At 35.1% G+C, this 15,182-nt stretch overlaps 3 protein-coding genes across 3 annotated transcripts; all 3 read left to right on the top strand.

Moving 5' to 3' along the window:
- Positions 1-2,173: 2,173 nt before the first annotated feature.
- On the top strand, positions 2,174-3,148 carry LOC147556656 (uncharacterized). Its single transcript, XM_086663538.1, has 3 exons — positions 2,174-2,534; positions 2,683-2,745; positions 2,845-3,148. The coding sequence occupies exons 1-3, from the start codon at positions 2,463-2,465 to the stop codon at positions 3,091-3,093; spliced, it is 384 nt and encodes a 127-aa protein (XP_086519664.1). The 5' UTR covers positions 2,174-2,462; the 3' UTR covers positions 3,094-3,148.
- A 1,778-nt stretch (positions 3,149-4,926) lies between these two features.
- Positions 4,927-7,215, top strand: LOC147556657 (SWIM zinc finger family protein / mitogen-activated protein kinase kinase kinase (MAPKKK)-like protein). The gene has a single exon (XM_086663389.1). It carries the CDS (start codon positions 6,162-6,164, stop codon positions 7,074-7,076), a length of 915 nt encoding a protein of 304 aa, XP_086519515.1. The 5' UTR covers positions 4,927-6,161; the 3' UTR covers positions 7,077-7,215.
- A 3,488-nt stretch (positions 7,216-10,703) lies between these two features.
- LOC147556658 (nuclear pore complex protein NUP35-like) lies at positions 10,704-13,945 on the top strand. Its single transcript, XM_086657593.1, has 4 exons — positions 10,704-10,999; positions 11,308-11,912; positions 13,096-13,207; positions 13,389-13,945. Exons 2-4 carry the CDS (start codon positions 11,341-11,343, stop codon positions 13,710-13,712), a joined length of 1,008 nt encoding a protein of 335 aa, XP_086513719.1. The 5' UTR covers positions 10,704-10,999; positions 11,308-11,340; the 3' UTR covers positions 13,713-13,945.
- The last annotated feature ends 1,237 nt before the right edge of the window (positions 13,946-15,182 follow it).

Raw genomic sequence — 15,182 nt, forward strand, 5'->3', positions numbered from 1 at the left:
AGACACCTAGTCCATATAAAGACGTAACCTGCTCTAATTTTCATATGTTCATGTAGTGTTGCTTTGGTCTGGGCTAATTCGACCCATAAAAATAGGGGTCATCTTAGCCCAGGTTATATCCTAGTCTTGAACTGGGCTTGATGTTGGGTTATGGTGTCTCCTAGTGTTTTAAGCAGAATTTCAGACATCTAATGTCTAACACTAGTATCCCCAGGATCTGATGCTTAAGCAAATAATGAACTAAGTTAGTTTAGAGGTTACCTTAATTGCTAAATTTTCCTCGAACCTTTCTTGTTGAATAAGAATACCAAAAACTCTAATTCTAGCTCCTCTACTTGAGACACGGAGTAATCAACTTGATCTCCCACTTTTTAGTTTGCTAGAACTTCAATGGTGGTTAGATGAAGAACACCTTCTTTAGACGATAGATAGTTGGAAATTTTCTCTCTTTCTTTCTCTACTTGATGTAGTAGAGCTAGAAAGCTTCTTGAGATTTTTTTACACCTTATTCAACTCTAATGAGACATTATATAGAGTTCTAAGTTAGAGTCCAACCCTAATTAGATTGCCAAAAAGTCCCCTTTTGAATAAGATTTAGGAATAGGTCAAAAATTGAAACTAGTTTCTATTTTTCTCATTCCTTATTATGGCCGGCCAAGGCACGCCCTAAGAGGGTAGGTCTGGGCGGCCCCTTTATGGTGTGGCTGGCCATGCCTAGGCCGGCGCACTCATGGGCCCTTTTAGGCCCCGACCCAAAAGTCCTTCGTTTCGACCTTCATACTATATTTGCCTTAGTTTTCTTTAGGCCGTTTGGACATATTTATGGGTCTAACACATAGTATATGTCTCATCCCTCTAGTCATATCTTTCAATCAAATTAACACTCTTTGATGTAGGATCCGGAAAAAAGTTAGCCGTGAATCGCTTCGTGATTCGACGATCGTAGTTGGTTTCTAGCTAAACATTATGATCCGTAAATCGTCCGGACTTGATGATCTTCTTCATCAATTGTCCTATCTGACAAGTCGTTCGCATTGCATCTTTGGTCGAAGGACATCTCCTTCACTTAATTTATAGCTCGACGAGCCAGTCTAGCCTGAGTGGTAGTGAGCCTGGATTGGGGCAAAGCCAGACTTGGTCAGACTCAACTATTTTTTTTTTTTATATATAGCATGCAACATAATTTATTTATTTTTTAAATTAATCCTAGTGAACAACTATTTTATTACCAAATACAAAGTTAAGAATGTCTTGAAGATCAAGTTCAGATCAGGGGCGGCCCGGGCCCAAAGCAACCAAAGCGGTCGCTTTGGGCCCCAACATAGTGAAGGGCCTCAAGTTTCGAATTTTGTATACTGACTTTGAAATAATAATTATATTTCAAATAGATTTAAGACATGACTTAAGTTGTAGCTTAGTGGATAAGGGCATGGACTTTATGGAAGAGGTCAAGGGTTCGACTCCTCTTCATAGCGTTATTTGGAATTTTACTTATTTTTTCGAATATGCACTATATTAGGGCCCCAAATTTAATTTTCGCTTGGGGCCTCCCAAATGTTTGGGCCGGCCCTGGTTCAGATGTACCGAATACAAAGTTATCAATGTTTTTAAGATCATGCTGCTAATTTAACCAAACTATGTCCCTTGGTTATCATGTTAGTCTTTGTTTTAGGAAATTTTCGAAGTTACTTGATCCTATCAATTTTCAGAAAGTCAAATTTTTTGTTGATAAGTTTGTAACCTATTTTCTTTTAAAATTTAATATTTTTTTGTTAAATTGAGTCTAGTACCCTGGGCCGACCTAGCTCCGCCTAATCCAACCGGGCTTTAGGAGACCAGACACTATTTCAACCTGGATTGGCTTGCTCGGCCGTTCATGTCTAATTGGGACAATTGAAATTGCCACACCTTTTACACCTTTAGTGTAAAAAATATGATATATATTGTTCTTCTAATTATTTTGTGTGTAATTCTATGCCTCTTTGTCTTTCTAATAAAAGAAACATTGTCTTTTCTCGAAACCTATAGCCATATAACGAAAGGTAATAGATCAATTAGATTGAAAAGAACGGAAAAGAGAAATAAAATGTAAGTGGAGTTCTCGTGAATAGTGAAGAAGAAGAAAATTGATGAAATGAAGTCCTTATTAATCAATCACTCACGGGAACTGACTACTTTAAAAGGAAATGGAGTTCTTTCATTCTCAACCTCTTATTCTCACCTAAAATACTAATTTCCTTCATTTTTAAGTCAAACCCATCAACCGTGACTAACTAGTATAACTACACATAATGCATCTCTCTCTCTCCTTCTATAGATCTCTAGAAAAAAAAAATATATATATCTGAGAGAAAGCAACTAGTTTGATTGTGATATTTGTCTATAAGTAGAGATTGCTTGTTCCTATATATCTAGCTAGCTACAGTCTCGGTTCTTACTTACCGTTAAAACAGGTTATAACAATGGCCCATGTTCGTCGCTCACTCGAGATGGAGCCTAGAACTATGAATGAACTTCAACTCTCTTGTGTTAGGGTACTTAATTACTCTATATTCATCACTATATAATTACATATGTACTATAATGCTCCGCAAAGTGATGAGTCTTATTAGCAATGTCGTATGAGGTTAATTAGTAGTGTTACTAGTCTTATACATAACCGGGTCGAGTTTTTGGTTGCAGGAAGCAGCATTTGACATGATTAACAAAAAGGAGACCAATGAAGCTTTGAAAACTATAGTGGAGGTGAGTTGATTTAGCTAGTTACTTTAGAAGATTAGTTTCTATAAACTTTTTAAAACTTTCTTTTAACAAAATTGAATGGTGATACATGAATGCTTGCAGGGACTAACAACACCTGATGTAGTTGAAGTAGTTTCAAGAAATGAGAACAACGAAGAAGATCAAAATATTATAGTTGACAAGAAGAAGAAGTTGAATACTCCTACTCCTACTAGTTGCTCATGCAGTAGTAGTGCTACTACTACTACTACTACAACAACAAATACAGATAATTCAGCTATTGCTATTATAATCATAGATGAATCTCCTGATAATTTTGTCACAAGGGAGCCCCTTTCAGCTCCTTTTTGATTGGGTTTTTCCTTCTAATTTTAATCACATTAATTAATTGTGTGTAATTACTTTATATGGCTATTTTCAGTTCCTCATTTTAACCATTACTTGAGGGTGTTTTTTTTTCCTTTTCTTTTTTACTTTTTCAATCTGATTTGGAGTCTGACATGTTTTAGTCAAAGCCACAATTGTTATTTCCAGTTATTTCAGTCTTTCAGACAATGAGTCTTAGGTGCTGTTTGTTTTTTTATTTTTTCAGATCTGAAATCTGAATTGGGTTCCAATTCAGATAACCCAATTCAGATTTCAGATGTTTGTTTTTGAATTTTAGAAAATCTGAAAATTTGGCTGAATTTGATCTAAGATCTGAATTGGCTGAAAAAACCCCCCAATATTTCAGACTTTAAAACAAGTCTGAAGCAGTGGTTTAATTTCTGAAATATGTGAAATGTCGTTTCTGCCCCTACATTTTTTAAAAAATTTGTCCACAACCACCACCACCGGCAAACCAAACCACCGACAAACCAAACCACAGCAAAACCACCACCTCGGCATAACTACCACCAGACCACGGCAAAACCGACACCAAACACATAACCGACACCCCCACAGAGCCCAACACCACCACCACCACCACACCAACACCACAGATCCCATCACCACCACCACCACAGAGCCAATGATCACCACCACCAAGAAGTTTGACAAACCACTCAGACCACCACCAACAACAACACCGACCCCGACACCATTGTGGTCTTTTGCCGGAGATATGTTAACCCTTGCCGGATATGGCGAGGGTTTAGATTTCCAGATCTTCACTTAAACAAAGAGAATGAAAAAGAGAGAGATCATGTAAGAGCAGGTTAGAAAAAGAGAGAGCCGGCTAGAGAAGGTTAGAGAGAGACATGGCAATAGAAGGTTAGAGAGAGATGTTGGCGAGAGATGACGGCGATAACTTTTCCATCGGAGAGAGAGAGAGGGAGGAGTAGTGGAGAGGCTGAGATGAGAAAGATGACAAACCCTAGGGTTTCTCTGCCTTTTTGTTCAACAAAAAAGATTAGGGCGTGTTTGGTTTATGAGGGTATATTGGTCAAAATTTTATTCAGATTCATTAACTCAGATATAAAAAAACAAACATTAACTTTGTACAATAATTCAACCGTTTCAGTTCAGTCAATTCAGATTCAGCCACAAATAAAAAAACAAACAGCACCTTAAATTATTTCAGACATGAGAGTAACATCTTACAGTGTTTAAAACTTATTAACCAAATGAAATTAACCTTATGGACCTCCATATTTAGGGCTAGGGGCCACATGTATTCACTTCTCACTTTGGTGGTCCATTTTTTCAATTTTATTGATAAAACTAAATGAATTAAACAACTACAAAATCCCTCTAATACCATATTAAGAATTCTTAAATCCAATTAGATTTGAATTATTAACGGGAAAAAATTCGATTTCTTCCATGAATTTCAGCCAATTCATCTACATCAATCTCTTCCACTTGAAAAGAACTCGACCTCGAATTATCTCTAGCACAATGTGACGTATCTGGATAAAAAAGTGCATTCTCATGGCTTTAATTCCCTAAAAAATTTATTCCATGAAATACTCTACTTTTAATTCGTTGCTCCCTAGAAATTAGCTTCCATGAAAAGTCATAACCGAAAAAAATAATATTTTAATAAATTTAGATATTTTTTTTTTTCCTATTGAAACATAAATTTAGATACTTGAAAGCAAATATTTATCTCCACATTTGGTTAAAATAACATTTTAACCTATCAATATTAGCAAAACACTCTTTTACCTATGTATTGACAAATAATATTTTACCATCCTATAGTAACAAAAATGACACGTTTACCCTTCTGTTGTCAAAATGACCCTTGTGTGGTCAAAGTTACGTTGTTACCCTTTTATAATACTAAAATGACATTTTACTCTTATTTTGTCAAAATGACATTCTTACTCTCTTAATACTAAAATTGACATTCATACCCTATGTGATTCGAACGACATTCTTAATCTTATTTGTCAAATTGATATGTTAACATTTTTACCCTTTTATAGTAGTAACTTTTATCCTTAGTCAAAATAGCATTTTACTCTTCTATATTACAAAAATTTTATTTTTGGTTTGGTTTATTAACAAATCATTTTTATTTTTATGTTAGTAAAGTGACATTTTTACCCTTTCGTATTATTAGAATGTCATTTTGCCAACATAAGAAAGTAAGAATGTAATTTTGAAAAGAAAAAGATAAAATGCTATTTTGAAAACATAAAGGTAAAAGTTTGTTAACATACGAACGTAAAAATATCATGGTGAAAGGTACAAATGTCATTCGACAACAGAAAGGTAAAAATGTCATTTACCAACATAAGTGTAAAATGTTGATGGTGTTATAGTAGGGTAAAAATGTTATGTGTACCGTGAGGGTAAAATTGTCGTTTTGATAATACAGGGTAAAAATATTATTATGGCAGCATAAGAGTAAAAATGTTATTTCAGTGTAATAAAGCACGAATGTTATTTTGGCAACAAAAAGACAACAATATTATTTATTTTGATGAAAAACAACAATATTATTTAGTAGCATAAAACCAAAAATTTCATTTTGACAATATAAGAGTAAAAAAGTCATTTTAGCAATATAAGGATATAAACGTCATTTGACAACAATATTAAAAGACCTAGAGATATGATTACTTATATTTGTGCAATTAAGTTGTCAATTAAATAACATAATTATGTTATTCCATGAAACAACAAAGGACAACCAAATGAAAGAACTAAAATTTTTCATGGAAATTCTTTTATTATAGTAAAATTACTTTCCTGATATCAAACGCAACTTGAACAATTTTTCTTTATCGTACTTCCAAACATAAAAATAACCCAAATGAATTTTTTGTTGATAATCAAATTTCGGCTTCTTCTAAGTAAAGTGGGAAATCGGTTGTTTTCTTTCGTTTAGAGATTTAAACCATTAACATTTACTTGGTTAGAAAATTCTTAGGGTAAGGGTTGGCATAAAATGAGCTTAAACCCATATCTTCATTAACAAGCTATAAATGGAAAACATGACCTATACGTCAAGGCATGCCTATCATCAAATCAGATTTCTTTCCTTTACATATTCTCTCTCCTCAATCCATTCTTCACTTGTTATTCAAATACACTCAAAGAACCTCCAATATAAAATTCCCTTATATAACCACCTATTCATTAGGATCAATCCCTTTGTTCTCAATCACACAACCCTAATCGTCATAACCATCTCCATTCTTCTTGCAATGGAGTCTGTTGGTTCTAATTCGCCACCACCGAGACATCGGTCCCTTCATCGCTTTGAACCGACACAACGGATTTCTGACCGAATAGTCCGAGCTCTTCGTCAGCCTCTTCTTCTCCTACATCGTTCTGAATCTAATTTTTTTGTTCTCGGTGCAACGGGAAATGTTTATACCGTTACATTATCTACTACACCATCATGTAATTGCCCCGATCGTATAGTTCCATGCAAACATATACTGTTTATATATCTTCGTGTTCTAACGACATCTAAGGACGATACTTGTCTTAGGAGAAGAACTCTTACACCATCTCAACTTACACGTCTCCTTAGTATGTCTATGTCACCTAGTACTTTTGCAGGCTCTCGTGCAAGGGAGAGATTTCATCATCTCTTGTCTCGGTCCACGACGACAAGGGTGCCTTTAAAAATTGAGTTGAGTGACGGTGCCACGTGTCCCATTTGTTTAGATGACATGGACAAAGAAGAAAATGTGGTGGAATGTAGGACATGTAGGACTGCATTGCATAAAGAATGTATGCTGAGGTGGAAAAGGAGCAGAGGGAGGTCAGCCAATTGTGTCATTTGTAGGAGACGGTGGAGGGAGAGGGCTGAGCAGGATAGGTATCTGAACTTGGCTGCGTACGTGACCGAGAATGATAGGGTTGATGGTGGAGGTTTATGTGGTGATTAGTTTAATTTAATTTGGAAGACTAAACTTAAATCTGTTCATCAGTATGAAGGACTAGTAAAGAATAATGTGATTATGTTATTTGTAAATTCCATCTTAATAAAATGTAAATTTGTAGATTGTTAGGTCAATTTTTTTCGTATATAGTTCATCAAACCACCCAAAAACATACAATTTCAGGGCTATGCACCTAATATCAAGATAGGTAATTCACTTCAACCAGAATTTTGTCTGCCAAACTACATCTATTATATTAAAACAGCTCAGTCAGTTATAACGGAATAAGTTTGACCGTCCTTTTTATTTTAGAGATTTGGTTGGGAACACATCCGACGGATGACATAAAAATTAAAATTAGTTAAAATATCCCTACAAACTACTACCCACTTATTTCTCTTTACCCACGTATTTCTTCTTTGAGAAGATCGTGGGATTCTGGGATTAAGAATCAGTGGGGAGAAATTCTTTTGTAACTGCTCTGAAGAGATTAGTGGGAGAAAATCTTTTGTAACTCCTATATATTATTTGTATTTTTGTTTTCTTTAGTATTTATATTTTTTGTTTTGGTTTACATTAGTTGTCATCTATGTCTTTGGAGAATTTTATTTTATGTTATTCCTCTCTTTTGATTTTTTATTTTTGTTGTAATCTACTTATCTGGAGAAGTGAATAGAAGTCTTTTAATTTATTTATTTTGTAATATATTTTTGTTGTGAATTTCTACAACGGTGTCAGCCAAAAGGGATCTACCCAGCCCTACGGGCAGGGTGGGAACCTAGTTATCTAAAAGTCTAACACGAGAAAATGCAAATTTTTTTTTACAAAAAGCACATGCATTAAAAGCTTGGGCTAGACTTGTTAGTAAGCTCATGCGATTAAACGATTATAATTGATTTTATCTTAATGGGCAGGAGTTAAATTAAATGACCTCTCTCTTAGTGCTCTCTCACAAGTAATTATTTTTCTTAATAGTCATTCTTAAAAGAAAAATGAAAATGCTAAAAGTTGTTTAAAAGAATGCGAAAAAGAAAAAGAGGGATATTGTGCAACAAACAACAATGATACAGGAGACGCAAATCTAGGTCAAAACTGGACGATTTAATTTTACCCAAACAATCTAGACAAAAAGCTGAATCTAGCCGTCCCACCTTTGATTTCGACCAAATTTCGGCTAATTCACCATTTTTAGTAAACAAAAATCTGTTAGGTTTGGCATTCAGACAAGGTCTGATGGTCAAGGGGCCAAATCAATTCAGTGATGGTCCTTAGACGTTCAAAGAGACCAATATGGTTGAATTGTAATCACTAGATGATAAGGTTGATTATTTTTTTTTGTTAAGGATAAATATATTAAGAACTAAGCATTCAGAGTGGCATTACAATACATATGTAAAATAGGGAATACAACTCCACATTTTTTATCTTTCCTTCCTTCTAGCCCATTTAGCGAGTTTGTCCTTCTGAGAATTAGCATTTCTTTTGGTGTGACTAAATTTAACCTGCTGGAGATCAAGCTTGATGTTTCTTATACTGCGAATATGCACCAAAGATTGCCATTGCACATTATGCGTGGGGTTATTAATGTGTTTGATCAAGTGAAATTTTGTCTAAGAATGATCTATTAGTCCCCTGTTTAGATCTCTTGAAAATTTTGTATGATATAGAGTCGGTTTAGAGAGTAAGAGCATCTCTAATGCAACACTCAATCTTAGAAACTCTGAGTGTCACTTAAGATTTTTAGAGTTTTTTCTTAAAAATCCTCTCCAATGCAACACTTTATTTAGATCTCTAAGATGACGTGTCAAGGGTGTAATAAAGATATCTCAAGAGGACACTCTATTTCTGGAGTGTCCACTTGAGATATCTCTAATTGTCCAACTCATCAATATTTGATTTTCAACCAATAGAAATCAAATCTTATATATTTTCTAAAATAACTAACTATTTATTTACGAAATAACTATGTCACATAAGTAAATAAGATAAGTTTAGAGTTTTACATTGGAGACAAAAAAAAATTGAGGATCTCTATTAACGCCACCTAAGAGTGAGAATCTCAATTGAAACTTGACACATAGGATGAATAGAGATTTTTTTTAAGTTTTGCTTTGGAGATGCTCTAAAAGGAGGAGTTTTTGCTCTTTATCCGCAATCTATATTCTTGAGAAAGAATCTCTCTAATTAATAGTAAATCTTGAAAAATTATTCAGAAAGATTGAACTGACATGTTGGAAAGACTTGATCTGACAACGAGGCATGATAACGTTAGAATATGAAATTTGATTTTGACGGCACTGTGACGATAACGCTAAAAAAGTGGGTCATCAAGGTATGTTCGACAAATTAGGAATAGGCAGGAAGCAGTGGCGTGGCTGGAAATTCGGAGGCCCGATGCAAAAAGTAAAATAAAAATAGGGGGCCCTTTCTCCGATAACGTTAAAACGTAAATTTCTTTTTTAATGTCATTTAGCAAATCCAAAATAAACTAAATTGTTTTTTTTTTTTCTGATCTCAGATGAATCTACGTGTATCTTTTTTATCTGAAAAAATTGTTAGCGAGAAGCACATATATCGAACGCATGAAAAAATCGAACAATAAGTGTTACACTTAGTCTTTAAGTATACAAATTAATCTAAAATTTGTTGATTATCTGTAATTAATAGTTGGTTTTACTACTAATAGTTCGAGATAATAATGAGTTGAGAAAATAAACAAAATAACTGACAAGGGAAAGTATTGAAATTGTGACCTCATGCTTGACTTGTTATGCAAGATGTTTACCAACTAAGCAACATTTCTTTTGTTGAATCATTTTATTGCCTAGTTATTAGACGAGATTTAGGGGCCCCTTGGTTTTTAAAAATATTTTGTAGTTTGAGGGGGGCGGTGCGACCCCACCCGTCGCACCCCGTCAAAACACCCCTGGTAGGAAGTTGGTCTTAAACTAGTGGGTCATTTGAGAAATAATCCAAGATCTAGTTGGATAAACAAAATGAATTCGATACAAATTAATTTATCGTGGCAACCAATTTGAAGGATCTCAACAATGAAACTAAGTATACATCTTTTATTTTTCTTCCTCATTTTCATGACTCTTCGCCGTTGACTATCTCGTACCCCAACAAACATCATTTTCTCTAGGAGCTACTGTCGTGTTCATATTCTTCACTATCTCCCCTCTTTTTCTTTAGTACCGCCGACATACCGTCTCCCTTCTCTCTCATTTGGTTTCATTTGGGTTTCCATTCGTCAACTGACAAAGAAGAACAACCTTTCTTCTGTGGCGGAAAGGGTTTTCTCTTGTAACAAACAAAGGGCTTCAAACCCTTCCTCTGTGAAGAAGGGGGAAATCCTTCTGTGGGTGGCACCGAACGACATAAAAGAAATTTTAAATTATTATTGAAAAACAAGAAAAGAGATAAAATAATATTTCCGTGGTAATGAAGAGAAAGAGGGGAAATGACGAAGAATATGATAATGGTAGTAATTGTCATAGAAAACGTAACTTGACAGAGTATAAGTGATGGTCATGAAAGAAGGGTGAAAACTGTACCCTACCTGTGACAACAAACATGATTTTTATGTTTTGAAAAAAAAATTCATCTCTCCAAAATCACCAAGAGCTTTCCGAAAAAGCGAACCAAAATTTGTGGCTTCTGCTTTTTAAAGAAAAATAAGTTTTTTGGGCTTAAAATAAGCTCTGGCTTATTTCGGCCAAACACCCAATTTTTTGTCCGCCCTTAATACAATTTTTTATAAGCGCTTAAAATAAGTTAAAAGCCAGCTTTTATTTTTTTACTTATTTGAAGCTGAACCAAAGGCCTTAACTTTGTTCTTTTTGATATTCTTCCGTGGGTGGGAAAAACAGGGTAAATTTCAAATTGAAAACCCTAACGATCCAAAGGTCCAATAATCTCTGATTCAGGTATTTTTCTTCACTCTCTTTCCTTCAATTAGTAACAGTTCGTATTCAGCATTTCTTTTCAGATTATAATTGTCTTGAAAAATTTCATTTCTCAGTTCCCTTATTAATACTGTTCTTCTAGTCCCCGAATCGAACCTAGGTTTTCTTTACTTTTCCTAAATTTGGATACGAGCTTTACCTCATGAATCTAAGCAAACCCAAAATCTACTTTCTACCAAAGCAACGAAGACTATTCTCTCAACACTTATTCTGGTTCTTTACGTGCTTGTTTGTTTATTAACCAATTTCTTCTAATTTTCTCTTTTTAGGGTTAGGGTTTTCTATCAAGGATAGTGTAGAAAATGAGCAACACAGTACAAAAGTCTCCAAAAACAGGAGGAAGATCGCTGTTTTTTCAGGATTTAGCAACACCAATTTCTACCCGTAGAGGAAAATTTAGTACCCCAGGTCAGGCAGCAGCTGTTTCAGCACTTCGACGGGAGAATTTTGGTGGTTCTGATCCTCCTCCACCTCCAATGTTCACACTTGAAGATCGAGTTGAGTTCTCTCCTGAATCTGTTATGCCTGATTACCCTTTATCTTCTGATTCGAAATCCGATATGAAAACAACAGTAAGAGATTATAATAGGGATTCTGTTACACCAATCAAAAGTAGATTTGATGAGGGGAGTTCTTCTTATTCTGTGGGTGGGAAGCAAATGCAGCAGAGTCCTTCAAGTTCGAGTTGGTGGTCTCCGGCTAAGAGTGATAGTGATAATGGTGATAGGATGAAGGGATCGCCTGTTGATGGTGTGGTTGGACCTCGTGCTCTAATAACACTTCCTCCACTGAGGGAAGTTGCTAGGCCAGAATTGCCGAAGAACACTTTACCTTTGGATAATCTTGACGAGGAAGAATGGGTTACAGTATATGGGTACGCCTCAATTTCCTTTTCTTCTGTCCCATATAATAGCTATTTTAAAGGTTTTATATTTATATGGTTGTGTTCACGGATTTTGATTAGGAGTTCTCTTTTGATTGAAAGGAAAACATCATAGTGAAAAGCTTATTAGGCTTCAATTTGCTTGTGATTTGGATAAGATTCATTGTAGCAAAGGATAGTTAAAAATTTTAAAATTTCACGAAACCTGCAAATGTAAAAGAGTTGTTTCCTGAAATTATATTATCCATAGTTTTAAATTAAAAAGATTAGTCAAATTCGTTATATATTAATTTCCAGATGTTAATGTAGATTATTATCCAGATCTCTCTACTCACTCCTAGATCCCTAGATTCTAAACACATTTTGAGTTATGAAGAAATGCATCCTGAAGTTTGTGTTCCTTTAGTACATTTCACAATGCTTTGATGCTTAATCGTAAGTACCGATTTACCTGGTTTGGTAACTTTAAGATTAGTTTATAGTAGGACAAGTTAATATTACTCATCTGTGTTCTACTAGCCTGGTTCTTGGATAGTTGTCTAGTAATTTATCAATTTCGGAAAAGTCCATATTGAAGTTGTCACACGCTGATAAAATGAAAATAAGTCGATAGCTATTCCGTCCATTTCATAACTTGTTTTTGTAAACTTCTATCTACTATCTTCAGAACGCTTAATTGTCTGAAGTTCACGATTAATTAAGCGAATTCTGCAACCTTAAGCTTTGAAATAGTGACCTGGTAATCTATAGCACAAAAGTTTTTTGTTTTCATTAATATAAGGTGCTAAGAAGAACGACGTATTCATTACTCAGTATGCTTGAACTCGCCACTGTGATTATTCAATTTCGCATTTAACCACTTGCTAATTTGACTATCATTGTGAGCAGACGATAGACTTGAAATTCTCTTCTGAAAGTCTTTTTTTGTTTTCAAGGAGACTTGAAATTTTCTTCTGCAAGTTACCATCTCCTTTTTAATTTATCCTCAATAATTCAGTCTAAGTTTAACAATTTTAATCCGGGTACTCATCTTTCTGTCATAATTTAAGTTGAACCATTAAGCATTGTAAGTATATTCTTTTTTCTTTTTTGGAAGCCTCTATTTCCAATTAATTTATTCAATTCTCACTGTTCAGAGCATAATACTAATACCAATTGTTTCATTCTCGTTCAGATTCTCCCAAGGAGATACCAACTTTGTGTTGAGGGAGTTCGAAAAATGTGGAGTGATATTGAAACATGTCCCTGGTCCGGGTAATGCTAACTGGATGCATATCCTCTATCAGGTTGGTTCTTTTCCTTTTATTTCGAAAATAGCCTCTGGTCACCGAGAATGTTCCTACACTCTGTCGTTTATCACTCTACCTGTTTCAGATTTTATGAAATATTAGTATATTTCATTGAGCCTCTCTTCTTTTATCTATTATATCAATTAAGTGAAGTATTGGCTTTACTTGATAAATGCAGAACCGATATGATGCTCAGAAAGCTTTAAGCAAGAACGGGATGCAAATTAATGGAGTTCTTATTGTAGGTGTGAAGCCTGTGGACCCAATTCAACGGCAGGCACTGAACCAAGGGCTCAATAACCAAGGATTCATGAATTTTCCCTCTTCACCACCGGCATCATCGTCGGGTAAAGGCATGGAACTCATACCTTCAAGAGCTTCTTCTTCTGCAACTCCTCTTTATCTTCATAACAGCCATGGTGCCCAGCGTTCAACTGGTGCTATCGCTACTCCAGCTCGATCTGTGGTATCTAGGGTTGTAGATCTTATGTTTGGTATCTGAAAATTGATTGAGAAGAGGGAAAAATGAAGTCAGAGAGTAATTATTTGAATCATAATTTGTTGTGTTTTAATCAGAGAAGGTTTTCAGTTCATATAATGAACGATCTATATGTTATACGCCAGGACCCCGTGTTATGAGAAGATAGAAATGAACATATATGAGTAACAAAGTTGTACTCCAGGAACAAAGCCCTGTATTTTGAAGCTATTATTAGTATGTGGGTTTGATCTGCAGTCTCGTATCTACAAATTTCCATTTTTTGCTGGTGAGATAGGTAAGCTTGTAGACTGGAATCTAGATAACGGGTTTGTATTTTTGTTTCTTTTCTTTTCTCTCCATCTTACCTACTAATTGCAATAGACTTGTATGCCATCTTTTCTAAAATTGCATATTTTCGTGTCTTCCTATTAGTTCCTAGTGACAAAAATTTTCATTTTACTTGTTGAATTCGATTTTCTAAATTATACTTCTTTATTGTATGAAGACTTTTTTAATTAATAAAATTGCTTCTCCAAAATATTCAGTCAAGGGTAATTTTAAAGGCGCCCCTCTAAAGAGTCATTGACGGCTCCCTCAAAGCAAATTTTGGAGGGAGAGACACGAGTTTGAATAGAAGGGGCGCCAATAACACTTTGGAGGGGTGCCTTTAAACTACCCGTTAAGGGTAATTGCAGTTTTGATTTTATTTAACTAGACCAAATATATTTTAAATATTCTTACTCGTATTATATAATTACGAGGGATTGGGCTAACGACCCAAAATGGGTCGTTTAATGTGAGCCCAGTCCGTGAATGCCAGAAAATAAACGGCGGGTCCACGACGTCAGACGGAGAGATGAAAGTTCGGAAACGTCCTTCGTGTTTTCAAAAATTACGAAAACTATCATTGGAAAAGGACCGGGAAACGCGAATATTTCTGAAAATTTCAGACGTTTCCTACGTCATAAAGAAAGAGGAAATGACCGTTGCAGCTATCTTGTCCCATCTCCTATAAATTTCTCTCCCACGCCGAGTTGGAAAGTCAGCTTCCTTTAGTAACTTCTGGAAAACCGTTCCTTCTCCCAAAACTATTTTACTCACCAAAACCAACTGCCATTAAGAAGAAGGAAACATTATTCTTTCACTATAAACGTTCCCTCTCCCAAAACCATCTTACTCACCAAAACCAGTTGTCATTAAGAAGGAGAAAGCGAAAAATCACATGATTTCACCTTAAAAAACACCTGATTTCACCTTCAAAAACACCTGATTTCACATTAAAATCATCGGAAGCATCGTTATTCATTGAAGAAGGCAGTTGGTCAAAGAAGAAAAGTAAGAAATCTCCATAAATTTTCACTATTAAAAGGTAGGTTTTCTCGTCCACCACCCTTTGGTGTAATGGTTGGACACCCCTCTTAAGCCCATGAGGTCGTGGGATCGAGTCTCGGTGGAAGCAGTTGCCATCAAGATTTATCCTATGTAATTTAG

Source organism: Eschscholzia californica, unplaced genomic scaffold (genome assembly GCF_041429995.1).
Source record: "Eschscholzia californica isolate CP2 unplaced genomic scaffold, dmEscCali1.0.p SCAF_2, whole genome shotgun sequence".
In the NCBI taxonomy this organism is placed as follows: Eukaryota; Viridiplantae; Streptophyta; class Magnoliopsida; order Ranunculales; family Papaveraceae; genus Eschscholzia; species Eschscholzia californica.